The sequence below is a fragment of the Procambarus clarkii genome, chromosome 88, assembly GCF_040958095.1.
Source record: "Procambarus clarkii isolate CNS0578487 chromosome 88, FALCON_Pclarkii_2.0, whole genome shotgun sequence".
In the NCBI taxonomy this organism is placed as follows: Eukaryota; Metazoa; Arthropoda; class Malacostraca; order Decapoda; family Cambaridae; genus Procambarus; species Procambarus clarkii.
Genome location: NC_091237.1, coordinates 20,099,174 through 20,116,500, shown reverse-complemented (window position 1 = coordinate 20,116,500; position 17,327 = coordinate 20,099,174). Strand labels below are relative to the sequence as shown.

Below are 17,327 nucleotides of genomic sequence, written 5' to 3'. Positions count from 1 at the left end.
TTTGCTTAGCTAAACGAAAAAAACTAGAGGATTCAGTTCCTGAACCAATTGTGTGTCTGTAATCCTTTACACCACCGCCCACGGGATGGGTATGGGGTGCATAATAAAGAAAGAAATTGAACTAATCCAAATTTTTTCCTCGAAATACAACCCGTCCATTCACTGCTGGGTGAACAGAGGCAATAGTTAAGGATTGGCGCCCCTTCAAAGCGCTCACAACGGGCTTAGCGAGCGCTAGGCCCTTCGTGAGCTGCATGAGCGGAGGACTTGGCATGGGGACTGCTAGCGAGGGATAGCAGTCCCCATACCACTACGCCATGAGAACTGCTAGATATCTATAGTAGTCCTATGGAAAGATTACATGTTATGATTCCTGACAATTATATTTCTGTGTTATCACATCTGGGTTTTCTTGTCATCTTTCCTTTAGTTCACTTGCTTTAATTATAATCCCATTAATGTTTGAGTACACTACCTTAAAGCTCACTTTCCAATCTCCATTCCCTCTCTTTTTCCATCACTGGCATAGGAAGTTGTTCCAGTGCAAGGCTAGCTTTTTTGTCCTGTGGGGTAGATCTTATATCTTATAAGGCCACCAGCACATACAGCGTTTCGGGCAGGTCCTTAATCTTAATTTCCCCTGACCTACGCCCCGCCAAATGATTGATACCAACCAGATACTTTCACTGCTGGGTGAACAGAGGCTACAATTAAGGGTGTAATCTTCCATGGTGCAGGAAAGTGCCCTTGTTCTCTCTCTTGGTACAAATTATAAATCAGATACATTCTGAGTTCAGTTCCAGTTATCCATTTGGAACAATGATAACCTTCAATAAAGAAATTTCGGAGGGCTTCCGTGCAAGGGTTAGGATTGGCGGCTATGTGGACCAGACCACACACCAGAAGGTGAAGGGACGATAACGTTTCGGTCCGTCCTGGACCATTCTCAAGTCGACTGAGAATGATTGACAATCGACTTAAGAATGGTCCAGGACGGACCGAAACGTCGTCGTCCCTTCACCTTCTAGTGTGTGGTCTGGTCCACATTCTTCAGCCACGTTATTGTGACTCATCGCCTGCATTAGTGGCTAGTCGATCCTCTCCAACCAGGATACGAACCCAGGCCAAAATCACTTGCGAAGCGCGGGGGAGTGTCTTACCACTGCGCCACGGGGACTGCTTAGGGGATGGGGTGTACTTTCTGTATATTGAATTTGAAAAACGCGGTCTTGCACGTAGATATACGTGTCTCAATTCTTTCGTCCTTCTAAGGGCATACGTTTTGTAATACATTACACTTCGCAGTTTACTCTTCTTTGTTAGAATTTCCCCTCTTATAGCCTCGAGGTTGAATAATATATTGAATCAATCGATCTCTGCCTTTGTCGTACCAGTCTAGCCTGAAAACCCTCTTCATGCATTGCTCAGCATGTGTATGGCTATGATATCCTGTTTCGTGCAGCATGTGTTGGAGTGAGGGAGAAGGGAAGGATGCCGCCTGATGACTTTCCCAGACCACCACCACCATAACCCTAACATCTGCCTCATCTCCCTCTCCTCTCTTTAAGCACAATGCCACTACCTCTTATCTGAGTGGCCACAATACAAACCAGAAATAAAGTACATATAATTCACAACTCTCGTGCGAGGAAGGACATACAGGTGTGGCAGAGAAGGGTGGGTAGTGAGGGTGAACAATTAATGTGTATTAAACAGGAGGAGAGCGCTGCCTGGGCAGTCACCCGCCAGCCTCCGGCCCGTTAACACCTTCACTTCGCGCTATGCTAACTTCACCAACTTGAACCGTGTGAATCACAGTCTTCATATAACTTGTTCCATTATATTTCGTTCATTATACAATTGTAAAATAGTTTTTGAAAGCTGAGAGATGTGTTAATTTCCGCTCACTTTTTCCAACCCGTATTTTATATTATATATATAATTACTTCTTGAAAATTTATACATGTTTCCTTGTTATAATTAACTGTTCAAACCATACCAAGATTTGTTTTAGTGTTTTTTCTTTTAATGTGTTAAACGTAAATCGGCAAGACAATAATTAGTACCGTAGTTACACTGAGTGATTATTAACATGTTGAGTATTGCCTGTGTTGTGCCGGAAGCTTACAATAAAACTGTACTTATAACTCGCGAGTGCCCAGTACCGCTGCACTTGTACCTCGCCGGTGCCTTGTACTAATGAATTTGTATCTCGCGGTTGTCTGGTACTGCTACACTTGTACCTGGCAGGTACCCGGTACTGCTACACTTGTACCTCGCAGGTTGTCGTTGTTAAAGATTCGCTACCTGGAACAAAAAGTTCCAAGTAACACGGGCTATGGTGAGCCCGCAGACCTCGCAGGTACCCAGTACTGCTGCACTTGTACCTCACGAGTGCCCGGTACTGCTACTGCATGTGTACCTCAATTTGCACTTGTACCTCGCGGTTAAATATCGACTAATGAGGTAGATTGAATCTATATTCCAGATTTAAACTTCACTAGTTTAAACTTAGCCGCGATGGACACTTGCATATAGATTGAAATTGAAATAAGTTTATTGAGGTAAAATACACACAAAGGGATGAGGTAGCTCAAGCTATTCTCACCCCGTTTGTATATAGATTTGTCTGTCCCAGTTTGTGCCTTTTTGTTCAGGGGTGCCTGACAGCTGAGTGGTGAGTGCTTCGGATTCGTAGTCCTGAGGCTCCGGGTTCGATCCCCGGTGGTGGCGGAAACAAATGGGCAAAAATGTTTCTTTCACCTTGATGCCTCTGTTACCTGGCAGTAAATAGGTACCTGAGAGTTAGACAGGCTGCTACGGGCTGCTTCCTGGAGGGATGTGTAACAAAAAGGAGGCCTGGTCGAGGACCAGGCCGCGGGGATGCTAAGCCCCGAAATCATCTCAAGATAACCTCAAGATACTGTACTTCATTAGTGCTGTGATTGTAGCCTACCTTATTGATATTGTTATTGTGGTCTACCTCACAAATTCTGTCATTATATATTACACATCCTAATGCTGTACATGTAAATTACCTTGCTGGTAGTGTGCTTGTAGCCCATCTTCTTAGATTTAGTACAGTACTTGTCAACTACCAAGATACTCACAGTATATGCCAAAATTTAGTTGTACTAGGTAACACTTTAGCTTATCAGTAAAGTAGTAAATGACAGTGGTGACCAACAGAGGGTGCGTGGTGTGAGGTAGCAGTATGAGGACGTGGACAACACTGACAACATGGGCAGTAGCAGCAGCAGTACTGGTTGCAGCAGTGAATCCAACACAGGCTCAGGCCAGAGAGCGCCGCCCCCTCTACAGGCCCCGTAAGGTAGCTATAGCATCTATTGTGTTCATCTATATTTGCATATTGTTGATCAATATTAAAGCCATCTCCAAATTTAAAAGATATTGTTCACACAAACTATAATTAGCAAACAATGGGTATGAAAGGAAGTTTGGAATAACAACCTCTACAAATTGTCAACCAACAATCAAACAGATTATTTAATTACATATTACAGCACTTGTTAAAACTGTACTGTATTGTTTGGTATACCTTAAAATTTTACATCCACCTCAACCCTCCCTTACATGTGTTGTGCCTCATTACAGTACTTGCCATAAAAAACAAACACATCACACATTTTATTAACAAACCCTTACATAATTATGTTAAAAAGTATAAATATTCACACTAAACTTTTAGACATCATAACCTTTACTTAGGCAGTTAAGCATTACAGACTGTAACAATAAGGAAAAAAAAATCACAATTATCTTGACTTGCAAGTTTTGTATTTAAACTACTAGGAGGGATACCCTGCAGTGCCCGGGTGCCCTCCTCCTCCCATTGTCATCCACACCCTCTTCATCTCCTCATCCTCCACAATCCCCCATCCTGCAAGTTTCCCTTATCCTCCCTCCCTCACCCCACTCATGACCTTCCCTTGTCCTCCCTTCTGCCCTCCCCCTCATATCCCCCTACCCCTGCTTAGCCCCCTCCTCTTTTTCATAAAATACCGTATAATATTAGGGAGTAAAGAAAATACTGCACGGAGGGAAGTAATTTTTTCTGAAAACAAAAAAGTCTTTGGACATTTCAACCAATATTTCGCACAACCAGAATTGAATCCGAGAATCGGAAGGGGGATGTGAATAATTATTAATATTTCTTAAATCATATAACTTAGGCCTACACTGACCAGCCTATGTCCATCATTTATCCTAGAGCATTTCCCCTACAAATTTGGGTAAGGCTACCCCTAAGCGTTTGGCCTCCAACTTTGGACAGACAGACGCTCTCTCTCTCTCTCTTATAGGTAGATTACTCAAGCATAGACGTGTACCGAGCACGAGGATTTCATCAGGAAGGCAGTTCACTAGATATGATATTGAGCCTGAAGAGGCCAACTCAAATGACCTTGACATTACTGCTGCATCAACACCCACACCCAATTTGCCCAATTACTGCTTCAGGCTCATATCAACTTATGCCACGCAACATGTGCATGTGTTTGTATTGTTTTTCTTTTACTTGTCATCTTGCCTACTAGAAATTGTAAGGACTGAGCTCCAGCTCCGGCCTTTTAGTCCTGAGTTGATGTAATAACTCATGCCTTTGTGAGTTATTAACACCTGATCAAATGAGAGATTATTATTATATATTCTGTATTGTATGTCAGACAGCAATGTCTCTTGATGTAATGTTGACAGGTAATGTTTTTCTGACATACCAAATATTTTGTATCAATCTATAAAACAGAATGCCTGTCTGCTCATCCAAAGTAGCATACCAGACATTTGGGACTAGCCTCACTCAACTTTTCAGGGTGACAAATGGGGGGTATGTGAGTATCATAAGCCAGTCAGTTTTGGCTCCAGTGCCACCCTATAAGCATTAAACGCATCTCTAGCAACCCCCCCCCTCCCCTGCGAATATCATGAAGCCTTAAACCAGGATGTCTTCTATTGAGTTTTTAGTTTATTTTATGCTTTTTAATATTAAATTTTCAGTGTGAGAGAGATGGGGAGGATGTCAGGGAAGAGAGAGAGAGGGGAAAAGAAGGAGGAAAGAGAGAGGGGAGGGTAGTTCTTTTATATATGAGTTTTCATATTCATATGCATTTTAATTTACAATAATCTCACCTGTTATATGGAGTCATGTCCCATCTCAGACTGCTCATTTTACTTCCCTTTTCATTTTTCTTCTTTCTGAGGAAGCACCGTGGTGCTCCCTGTAGCTATTTTGCTGTGATTGCTCCAATTTGCCAGTCAAATTTATTGCAAGGGGTTCATTTGGCCTCCCAGGGACCAGAGCCAAAACCTGGCCCCCTCACACGAGGTGCAGGGATCAAATGACATTCTGCCATTTCACCGGGAAAGCAACCAGGAAGTTGGCAAAACTTTACAGACAACTACTGTACACAAGACTCAAAAACCACTAAACTGTCAATAAAATCCCCCAAACAATACAAAATATACAAAAGAAACACACAAAACTAACTTGAACCCATTAGTACTGAATGCCACCCAACGCAGCCCCGAGCTCAGTCCAGTGTCACCTTCATCAATTCATCCGCTCTTGTGTAACCTAGAGCAACGTAATAGTGCTCCTTTGTCACAATCTTGCAGGAGGCCCCAGAGTTTCTAAACTAGGTATAGTACTGGCCATCCAAGTACTCATCCTTTGGGGCCTTTTTTTTTTTTTTTTTTTTTTTTTTGGCTAGAGTATTGCCATTCCTGGTGATTGACTGGTCTATGAGGCTGTATCTTTGTAGCCCACGGGCTCACCTAGTAATCATAGGGAGGCTGATTCAATAGCTTCAAGAGAAACTTATTAAGTTTCTTCTTGAAAGCTGCTGTTATTCCAGTAATATTTCTTATACTTGTTGGCAGAAAGTTGAAGATTTATGTATTAACCTCTGATAATTACACAGGGTTTCTAATCATGTCTATTGCTCCTTGACTATTCAATGGATTTATTTTACACTTCCTAGGATACCTCCAGTGTGTTGTATTTGATTTATTTATTTATATATAAGAAGGTACATTGGGTTTGTGAGAGTTGGTGTTCTTACATTCTTGCAAAGCCACCAACACTCAGTGTTTTGGGCAGATTTTTTAATTTGTTTGCAATTTTATTATGCAGGTTTGAAATTTAACCTTCTAGTATTTTCACGTGTATATTTTCAGATCTCTCCCTCTCTTTCTTGTATCCATTCCAAGGATTACAGCATAAGTGCCTTCAGGCACTCTCAGTATTTTAAGTGTTTCAATGGGTCATTTTTTCCAGGTGATCTGCCACTCGTACTACATTTGGGTTCCCAATAACTGCTGAGTGCATAGAGGCAAGCAGATTGAAGAAACAATGAGGAGCTGTAAGAGTTAGCAAGGACTCGAGGGCAAACTTCCTTACGCAGCCTATTTTAACTGCGTTTTAACTTTTTAAGACCTATCTAAAAACAAATCTTAAATTAGGAGAGCAATGAGCTATTAAAGTAAAATCACTTTCCTAGTTTATATTTATTATTTTATTTAAGCTCTGGTCAAGTGTTAATGATCAATACTGTCTTTGATGGCAGGAAGTAGCTGCAGTAGCTGAAGCTGAACCAAGTGTTCCTGATGGTAGTGACAGCATCAACACACTCCACACCATTACATCCAGCCAGGTGAGCCTATCATCCATCCATAGTGACAGGAATTGTACTGACCAGATATTATTATGTAAAGGTATGTTACCTCACATACTAGTATTTCTCATGATATTCATCAGCTCAGTAGCAATGACAGCTACAGAGGCAGTGGAGATGGTAGTAACAGCACTACCAATGCTGACAGCTATGAAGTTTCAAGACCAAGTCCAGGCAATGAGAATGCTGGTGCTGGCGTCACCGGCAGACAACATGGCGGGGGCAACAGGCAGCATGGTGGTGGAAGAAGACAGCAAGGTGGTGGTGGAGGAGGAAGACAGCAAGGTGGTGGTGGAGGAGGAAGACAGCAAGGTGGTGGTGGTGGAGGAAGACAGCAAAGTGGTGGTGGAGGAGGAGGAAGACAGCATGAGGGGACCTACAGCAATGTTGCAACTGGTGATAGAATCAGCACTGGAAGCCTGCCTGAATCAGACATCTCTCGCCATCAAATGGACACCACTATTCTCTTGCTCCAACGCCTCAGTGACAGGCTTACTGCTACTGAAACACTACAGAACCAGAGGGCAGAAAGAATAGACACCATAAACTACAGGTATGACAAAGAATATATGCCACACATTTGAGTCAGTATAAACAACTGAACACACAAAATGCACATTAAAGAGAAGCTAGCAATGCTGTTAAGTTTCCAATAATAGGCAGGGAATGAACACAACAAAACATATACAGTACATTAAATGTATAAAATCTACATCTAAATGTTATTTAAGACTCGTTGACAAAACATTACATGTACTACTGACACACAATTAGCTATATCTTCAAGACAATGTCAACTAAACACGGTATATGCTAAGCCATAATTTATAATAGCAGCAGCATAATCTTCTTTAGGTCTGTAATGGTGCGATCATTAAAACTGGAGCCAGATTTTAACACATTAATCACACACGAGCCATATGTAAGTTATGAAATACAGAGAAATAATATTCAATATGAAATAGTTGTAATATGTAATAAGAAGGAAAATGGTGTGACAGTGAAAATGGGTTTCAGGATTTGTGTACTTGAAGATAAATATTGAGGATTGTAATACTGTGCACCAATTTCCAAAAATTTGCTTCTTAAAGCTAGTCTCCTTTTTATTCTACCAAGACTCACACGAATTGAACTGCAAGCAGAGGAACGCAAAAGCGTGATTAGTGAACTAAGCAATTCCCTACGCCACCGCATGGAGACAACTGATAATGAGCTGGATACGATTGTTACACACCTTGATGAAATTAAGTCTAGCATTAGAAGCCTCAGCCAACAACACAATGAATTTAAAGCCACCATTAGTGAAATACCTAAAGAGCAAGGTGAGTCAATTTTCTATACATTATCATTGTGAAAATTCTGTACACCTACCCTTGGAAATTCACAACCATCCTCCAACAGGACACTGCATATAGCAGTACAGAGGCATATGAACTGTTGCACATATACTGTATAACAACCCACAATGTCCATTATAAACAAATAATTAGGACTACTGTACTATCTTCCTGTCCTAGGCCCCAATCTAATGTATAATAGGCCTATCCTAATATATACTTTTGCTAAACATAGTATATAAATGTACTTTATTAGAATTAAGACAGCTCACATTGTTTTTTAGCGACACAGCATCACAGTTAACACACACATTGTACTCCCAGGCTTATACTTTATGAAACATCCCCAGTTAATAGACATCCTCACTTCTGCATGTTGTACTGAGACAACTATATGCAAGGTTGGTATCAAGGTAGAAGAAGCATTAATTCTTCCCTATGTCAAAACATTACCCATTTGTACATAAATATAGGTAGTATGGAAAACAAATTACAGCAAAGATGTATCAGTGGTCAGAATAGTCAGTTCATAACTGAAAGGTCCTGGGTTGGGTTCCTGATATCTCTATTCACCTAGCAGTAAATTGGCACTAGGCAACTACAGTATTACCATTCACAGTTTGGCATGCATGCACAATGATTATAAATTATACAAATGTTTTAGATACTGGTATCTGAATAGGTGCTGAAAGTGGGCAAAGCCTTGGACTAAAGTTGCAAGCTGTGACTGCAACAATCAACGGACTGCGCTCTGCAATGCAGGCTGTCAAAGACGATATTTCACAAATTGGGCAGAACCTAACTGTACTCACCAATGTCAGCCAGTAAGTTATGTAATGCAGTTTATGTATGTTTGTTTTCCCTATTTTGTTTCTGGAATGATGTGGAGATGCCCTGTGGCACAGATATATATATACAGTATATTCACCCAATTAAGTTAACGTTAACACACTGTATTAATTTAAAAAAAATTGTGAAACTGCCTTTAATATTATTTATATTATTTTTTCAACGTGACTATCACAGACATTATAGTCCTTGAATGGCTATATAATTAAGTCATGTGCATCAAATTGACACTAACTTACAGAGCAATCTAACTTATTTTTCTATCACTTTTGAAGCATTTAAGTACCTTTTTGGTACAACTGACATTTTGAATTAACTTTGCATTATTTTTATCCTAGTAAAGGAGGTAATCAGCAACTGATCAGGATAAATCATTTCAATATTTTCCATTATATGGTGATAAATTTTCATTAAGCTTACCTACGAGACTTTTAATAACAACAGTTACTGTGTAGAGAAACTTACTACAATGCCCTAATGCTTAAATGAAGGTGAAGGAAAGACCCACTGCATGTGTAAGTGTATTACAACACAATTTTTGGATGAAACCTACATTCTTTCTCAAGATGCTGTAAACATTGTTTACAGGATCCTTACAGCTGTAAAGAATGTTTACATCTTGATACAGGATGTAGGCTTGATCCAAAAATTTGGTTTTAATACACTTACAAATGTATTGGGTCTTTCCTTCAACTTCAAGTTACTGTACTTTAACTACTGTTTTGTTAAAAACATGGTAATACAGTATGTTAAAGGTATGGTGTACCTAAAATTTTACCTTTAAGTATATTTAAAATGCATTTTATATAGTATATACTGTACTTTTGTTTGTTTATACATGTGAAGTGTATGTTGTAATTTTGGATCAGAAAAAAATGAATTTCTTACAGGAAAATAGCAAAACGTGGAAAAACTCTCGGTGAATTTAAATCCTTGGTAGATAGTATAGTATTTGTTAGATATCAAGGGCAATACAAACTCAGATGGTATTATCAAGGGTAATACAAACTAATCTAAACATTATGCAATTCATGGTTAACAGTGGAAGGGTTGATGACAACTACTGTACTGCAAAGTATTTAATAACAGCGGTTATCTTGCGGTTACCTCGTGTTGATTCCAGGGGGTCAAGGTCCCTATGACCCATTCTCTGACCAAGCCTCCTGAAACACAGCTCCTGACCCACTCCACAAACACAGCTGTTTGTGTTACTGTTAAGGCAAACACTGCTAAGTAATAGGAACACTTAATACAAATAAGGCCAAATCTAAAACTAACTACTAATACCCTGTACTGTATTTGTATACAGGAATTTAAAAGAAATCAAAGCCCCCACAGAGCAAATAATAAATGAGTATTTAAATTCTTTACCATAACACCATATGATGCAAATAACAGAATGAAAACAACTTGCTTATTGTACTGATAACACAACAGAAATTATAACACAGGATGTAATACGAGAGAAAAGAAAACGTAAATTTACATATGGTTTACAAAACTCCTAACCATCTTTCAGCTATTTTGGCCGATTGTGTTATTTAAAATCAGTATTCTATACTGTAGTATATTTTATATTTAGGTAAAAATATTAATTCATGAAATGCAAAATCTTTTACAGAAATCTCGGTCAGCTGAGCCAGAACATAGTTACAAAACAATACATGCATCAGTCTCTCAATGAAATAAGAAACAAGGATACATCACCATCAATGTCCTTGTTAGCCCAGCTGATGGGTCAGTCCCGAGCCCCTAGACGGGGTTCAGGGAATCAGGGTAAGGTTTCTACAGGTATGTCACCATTATCTTGCTTAAATATTAAAAATAACGTACAAAATCATAATGAATACAAACAAAAAACTATTTGAAAGGACATTGCTGAAGTCCCATAAAAATATCAGTTCTAAAATATGTATAATTAGTAACAATACAGCAATTAACTTTTCCCTAATAATGTAACATCTCAAGCAGTACAGCAAAATCAGTTCTACAAATGTCATGAGAGTTTGATGAGAAAATATTGTCCTATATACTGTATGTATTACGGGAAGACAAGAATTTTTTTAGCTTTTAGCATTATCAGTGCAGTGAAGTGGACACTCCAAAATTCAAATCTCCATGTAACAGATTCTACTACACAACAGTTGACATTGGATAGGCATTTGAGTAGAACACCACTTTTTATGTCAATGAGTAGAGACTGTCAGGTTAGTGAGTACAGTCTGGGGCAGGACCCTCTACTCAAGTTAAGTGCAGAGCCCTAGTGTCATACCAGAACCATCATCCAATGTTATTACAATCTTAATTCCCAAGGTAATTGAAAAGGCAGCTACAGTGGCAAAGAAAGTAAGAGCCAAGATTCTAATGCACAGGGAAATAGGGTGGACAACAGAGAATCCTCACAGGAATGATGCAATGTAGAGAGCAAAATTGTTGGACATAGTGGACAAACACCTTGAAAGGGACCATACCACAGAACTGACAAGCGGAGGAGTAGAGGATCGACCAGCTACAATATACTTTGTGTTTACCCAGTATGAGGCAGCCATCAAGAATTTAGAATACAAGATGTTCCTAGGAACCAGCAACCAGTTATAATGATCAAATACATACTAGAGTTGGAATAAGAAAAATCACCTTTTCTTTCATTATAGAAATATCTTGTGATGCAGAATGCATTATACAATATTTAGGAGGGCAAATGATGTAAGAAAGCAATACAGAATGTGTGTAAATCACAAGATGAAGTATGAAGACATACCATCAGCATGGCTCATAATAAGCAATAACACACACACACATAATGTATATGCATACACTCTTTATTTATTAGGTTTGTAATTTGAAATTATGCCTGAAATTTTAATTGTTGCTCTAGTTAGTTTTATGTGAAAACATTGAATGAGAGAGGAAAATCCTTATGCTTAACCCCCAAAAAGTATTTAAATTGTTTTCTGGAAACTAATAGCTAAATATGTAAATTGTTGCCTTATTCAACTTTATAAATAATTGAGAGCTTTCTACAGAGCCAGAGGACTGCTGGAAGTTAATGAACCAAGGTAAAAACAAATCTGGAGTATACCGCATCCGGCCAAGCTATGCCACAGCCCCATTCTTTGTCTACTGTGACATGGAAACTGATGGTGGAGGATGGACAGTAAGTAACCCCTCCAGTTGTATTCATCATAACAATATCATTATTTATCTATATTGTAAATTAGTTCACATTCTCAAACTCAGTCCTGCACCATAATGCTTTATGGTATTCATCAATATCTTTAATGCCTTGCTTCCTCTGGAACCTCCCCACCTTTCACTACATGTAGAACTTTCAGCACATTTCAAAGGTTCTTGAAATATGTTACAAATTTACTGAAAATTATGTAAGCTAGTTTGGCATATGTAAAAGCGAAACATTTACCAATTGCTTACACTAGGATAAATATGTTTGTGGAAGGAATGAGGATTACCCTTAATAAATAAGTACAATTAAGGGAGAATAATCAGGGTTACCTTTAGTAAGTATAGTATTAAATATACTTACTAAAGGTAGAAAGCATGAGGACTGCCTTCAGTATGTACAATATAATCAGTTAAGATAATAAAGAGAAAATGTTTAATACTGTATACAATGTGCTTCTAATGCTTAAAAAAAAATACATTTCTACTGATTGTGTTATTTCTCACAGTCAGTTTTTTTTTGTATTATAATTTGTAAATATTCATATTCCTATTTCAGTGGTTCTACTTTAAGTTGAAATAATAATTTTGTTATTCTACTACATACAATTATTAATAGGCCAACTTGCTAAAACTCCTGTTAATAAATAATGTACCAATTTGTAATAAATTAACATTTAGGTGAGGATAATAATGCCAACTATCCATTTCTTAGGTTATCCAAAGGAGGGAAGATGGTTCTGTTGACTTCCTCCGTGAATGGGCTGACTATAAGTATGGGTTTGGAAATTTAGCTGGAGAGTTTTGGCTTGGGAATGAGAAGATTCACCTACTCACAAACCAACATGTAAGATGTTGTATTCAAGACTATGTTAATGAAGACAAACTTTCTCTTTGAGGTGACAATGTAATGAAATACTGTAATTGTTATTGATAGTCTATAAATATGAATTATAATGTCACTGCAAAAACAGTAACCCACACTTATTTTAACCAAGGTATCAAAATTACGAGTAGAGCTGGCAGATTTTGACCAACAAAGTGGACATGCAGTATACTCAGCTTTTGCAATTGGCTCAGAACTAGAAGGATACTCACTCAAAATGCTTGGGCAGTACAGTGGAGATGCAGGTATAATATGATGAGACTATTCTCTTGTGAGTGAATATCAGTGTCTAGAGAAAAGGCTTAGATCATTGTTTTTCTCTGCATCTTCTTTTGTTTTTGCAAACAATTGTATCATTTTATATGAATATTTTCTTTTTTTGCAGAGGCAGTGATACCTTTGATGATGCCTACATGTCTAGATAAATTTATTTGGTTAGGTTATTTATTTTGTTATTTTCCATGTGAGATTATGCCAGGCTACACCACTAGTCATATGATAAGCTACTTGTTCCATTTCTCACGTAAGCTCAGAAATTTTGATCATAGGAAGATGACCCCACTCTGAATCACACACAGATCCAAATTGCCTGAATATTTTGTAATATAACCAAATTAATTAATATACCGGTATATCCTTATAGACAATCACTAGTGAAGTAGTTACGGTATTCTGTATGCCAGGGGGTGATACCAAGCAATGGAGGTTTAAACCCTGGTCAGGTCATAGTATTCTTAAGTGATACTGTATAATAAATATATACAGGTACAGTGGAACCTCAGTATACGAATTTAATCCATTCCAAAAAATTTGCACGATAAATAATTAACATAAATCTTTTGAATTACTGGATGCCAATAAATGATAATCTAATGTTTTACTGAAAAAATCAACTGACGTTAAATCGTTATTTAATTTTGTATGGATTTTCATAAAGTAAATCTTAACAACATTCATTGTTCAGGTGACTCACTACGGTATCACGTGGGACGCCGCTTCAGCACCACAGACGTAGATAATGATGCTTGGCCAGAAAAAAGCTGCGCACGGGATCATAAAGGTGCCTGGTGGTACAGGGCATGTGAAACAAGGTAAAATTTATAATTATCTATGTTCTATACACACAGTTATACAATGTACTGAACTACCTGTACTGTATTTATACCACTGCGGTGCAACCCGAGAAATACAAAAAGATTTTACTACAGAAAAATACTGTTATGTACAGTATTTGAAATCTGCAATTTGTTTACCAGTTTTATACACACTACAGTATACAAAACATCCAGGCTGACACTGCATTGTTACTGTTCACTACCTAATACCTGTTGACGATTCCGAGGATGAACATCTCCGTGGCCTGGTCTCTGACCAAGGTTGCTGGTCTGATCAACCAGGCTGTTGAACAGTGTTTGAAAACTGCGAGTGGTTAGCCAGTTATACCTTGTATGTGTAGGGGAAGTGTGCTGAAAAGTCTTGGGCCTTTGATGTTGATAGAGTTCTCTTTAAGCATACCCATTGCACCTCTGCTATCTGTCCAAGATTGGTGACTAGACACTTGGGAATAATGTCACTGGTATGGGACTTATTGACTAGTTGGGGGGGTCAGACTCAGTGCCCACCTTTAAGTAGGATTATCTACTTAAAAGGGGAGGAAAGAAAAGAGGGCAGAGGAGAGGAGTAGGGGGAAAGGGTAAAAGAGAGGCTCGAGATGGGGAACTGCCGTGTACCCTCATCTAGTATTGTGTATTAATATGCAGAAGTATGTTTAATATGATTTACATGAAAAAATTCTAAAAGGGGTTCAGAATGATATTAGCCAGGTTTTTAAGCATATTGTATAGTACTTCAGCTTTAAAATTAGGCATTGAGACTTATGATTCACTCCTTTCTGTGCAGCCCTTTGACAGCTAACCAGGCCAGTCAAGATCTCACCAAGATAGTACAGGTGAAAGGAACCGAGACCTAGACAATGAGAGCCCAAGAGGATGACAGCCCGATACTGCCCCTGAAGAGACAAACTAAACCACCATGGAAAGGAGGTGACGGCTGATGGTCAACCCCAAAACCAGCAAACCTATCAAGGCGAAGGGATATTGTGAAGAATCCTATCATGAGGGAACCCCAGCAAGGTGAAAACAGACTGCAGGACACCTGACCATGAAAGTCCACACGGCAGAGAAGCCTGAACCCACATAGAGCAGCACCCAACTGAACCCTGGAAGGAGATGGAGCCATGGGAATTGACACCAAGGAAGAATACCGTGCAAGCCAAGAAATATTTAAACGAACTCAGGTAAAGAACTGATACAACATCAACCCAGAAGGAAGGAATAGAAACCCAACCAACCCAGGAAAAGTGAAAATAGTTATCATGCACACTTGGAACCGAGAATTGTGCAACACACAGAAGCTCCCACATCCACGACAAAAGGAAAAGAACATCCATGGGATGACTTAACAGACCACAAAGTCAACAGGGACACATCAACCACCAAAACATGTGTTACATGCTTTACAACTGCATTATAATGAAATATATTTTTATCTTGAGCTCTATCTTTGTACATTAAGACTTTTTCTGGGTAACAGTGACTGCCAAAATTTCACTTACTTCACTCAAGTTTTTAAATATTATCATGCTTTCTGCCATGATTAAGACAATCTGAGCATTAGGAAACCTTTATGTAATTTTCCCAGTATTTAAAATGTTTAGGCCACTACTAAATTTGCAACAATTCTCCAGCAATCTCAATGGAAGATATCTACATGGACCCGTGCCCGCTGACCATCAATATACTGGCCTCTACTGGTATGACTTCAGAGGGCCCCAGTACTCCCTCTGGAAGTCAAGTATGATGATTCGTCGGGGAGGAAGTGTCGGAGATCCTGTTTTTAAAGCATTTAAGGAAGTAAAAAAGCAAGCAACAACAGAAAGGTACATAATTTCCTTATTTCACTTGCATCCACATGCCATGTTTTAAATACACAGATCTTCACTTTGTTTCACTTGCCTAAGAGTTATACGAGCTTCACTTATGCTGGAACCTATAAAAGTTTAAGATATACATAACAATACAGGTACTTAATGCATTTAAGAAAATTCAATAATGAACACATTCTCTTTATCTTTCCTCTCCAGGATATCCAGCAACGATCAACAGGATAAAATAACCACAACGTCACCAGACAACTTCAACCCAGATCACGACCCATATGCCATCTATGAATATCCAACGTATTCATAGGACACAATAACACACCAAGAGGACTCTAACCACAGTACCAATACTGTACTGTAATTTGGATGAATACAACCCCACGATTTTAGATGCATATAAAAATAATGATTTTGAATGAAAGTTTTGATGCAGCATGTATGTAACCAACAGTTGATAATAGAAAATACCTTCAGCTGCCTCATAATGACAGATTTGGGTTACCCACCATACCAAATTCCATTCTTATTGTCTAATTCAAGTACCAAACTTTGGTAATATAACGCTCTATTCACTCGAGACGAAATAAGAGCTTTGAAACTATACAACTATAAAATATTTGTTCTTCAAAATATTGTATACTGTGCAATGCAGCAGGTAATTGTGAGAGGCAACAAATATTAATAAAGGCAATATCATGCAATCCATTTTGTCCATTACTGTAAGGGTGTGGTTGATGTGTTTTTGCTCCATAGAATCACCTATGTTGAATAGGTCAGTAAATGTACTACCAATGAAATGTAAATAGCTAAATATAAAATAAGTTGGTCAACTCTAGATAAGCATTACTGTAATTATAAATATGCTTTCAGCTATATTTTGTGGCAATTAAATGTAAAGCTTAAGCAATAAAGTAATTAACATTATAATATTTCTGTCTAATGAACCTTTAACCTTTCCTTGGGACAAACATCTCTCAATAACATTCTGGGTGTGTGTGTGTAAGAAACGTTACTGGTCCTACAGCTGACTGCCAAAATTCATCATTAGTTGCCTGAAGAGTAAGCTTGTGAGGGCACAGCAGTATCCTGACACATCTGGTATAGCAGTCAGGAGGAATATCTGACTTGAGGACAGGCTACGTTAACCCTTATCTAAAATTGTGATGTCAAGTGAATGCAAAAAACCTTCAATTCTTACTCTGTACAATAATACCTTATTTCACTCCACTCTCCCTACACCTCCCATCCACTTGGGCTGGACAGTAGAGCGACGGTCTCACTTCATGCAGATCGGCGTTCAATCCCCGACCTTCCAAGTGGTTGGGCACCAGTCCTTCCCCTCCCTGCCACATCCCAAATCCTTATCCTGACCCTTTCCCAGTGCTATAGTCATAATGACTTGGCACTTCTGATAATTCCTTTCCTTCCTTCCTTCTCCCTAC

General features: G+C 38.7%; 2 protein-coding genes across 9 annotated transcripts in view; one reads left to right on the top strand and one right to left on the bottom strand.

The window, feature by feature from the left end:
- Mekk1 (mitogen-activated protein kinase kinase kinase 4) overlaps positions 1 to 17,327 on the bottom strand; it is a 58,865-nt gene that overhangs the window by 16,856 nt on the left and 24,682 nt on the right. The window lies entirely within an intron of this gene.
- On the top strand, positions 1,714 to 16,812 carry LOC123745780 (fibrinogen C domain-containing protein 1). Of its 2 annotated transcripts, none has more exons than XM_045726761.2 (13): positions 1,714 to 1,805; positions 3,190 to 3,331; positions 6,585 to 6,671; positions 6,776 to 7,245; positions 7,809 to 8,014; positions 8,712 to 8,853; positions 10,500 to 10,654; positions 11,905 to 12,035; positions 12,774 to 12,905; positions 13,057 to 13,189; positions 13,909 to 14,035; positions 15,691 to 15,882; positions 16,087 to 16,812. In XM_045726761.2, the coding sequence occupies exons 2-13, from the start codon at positions 3,215 to 3,217 to the stop codon at positions 16,190 to 16,192; spliced, it is 1,998 nt and encodes a 665-aa protein (XP_045582717.2). In that variant the 5' UTR covers positions 1,714 to 1,805; positions 3,190 to 3,214; the 3' UTR covers positions 16,193 to 16,812. The 2 variants fall into 2 exon arrangements, with proteins under 2 accessions (XP_045582717.2, XP_069173761.1); XM_069317660.1 differs by having other exon boundaries at positions 1,724 to 1,807; positions 10,500 to 10,669.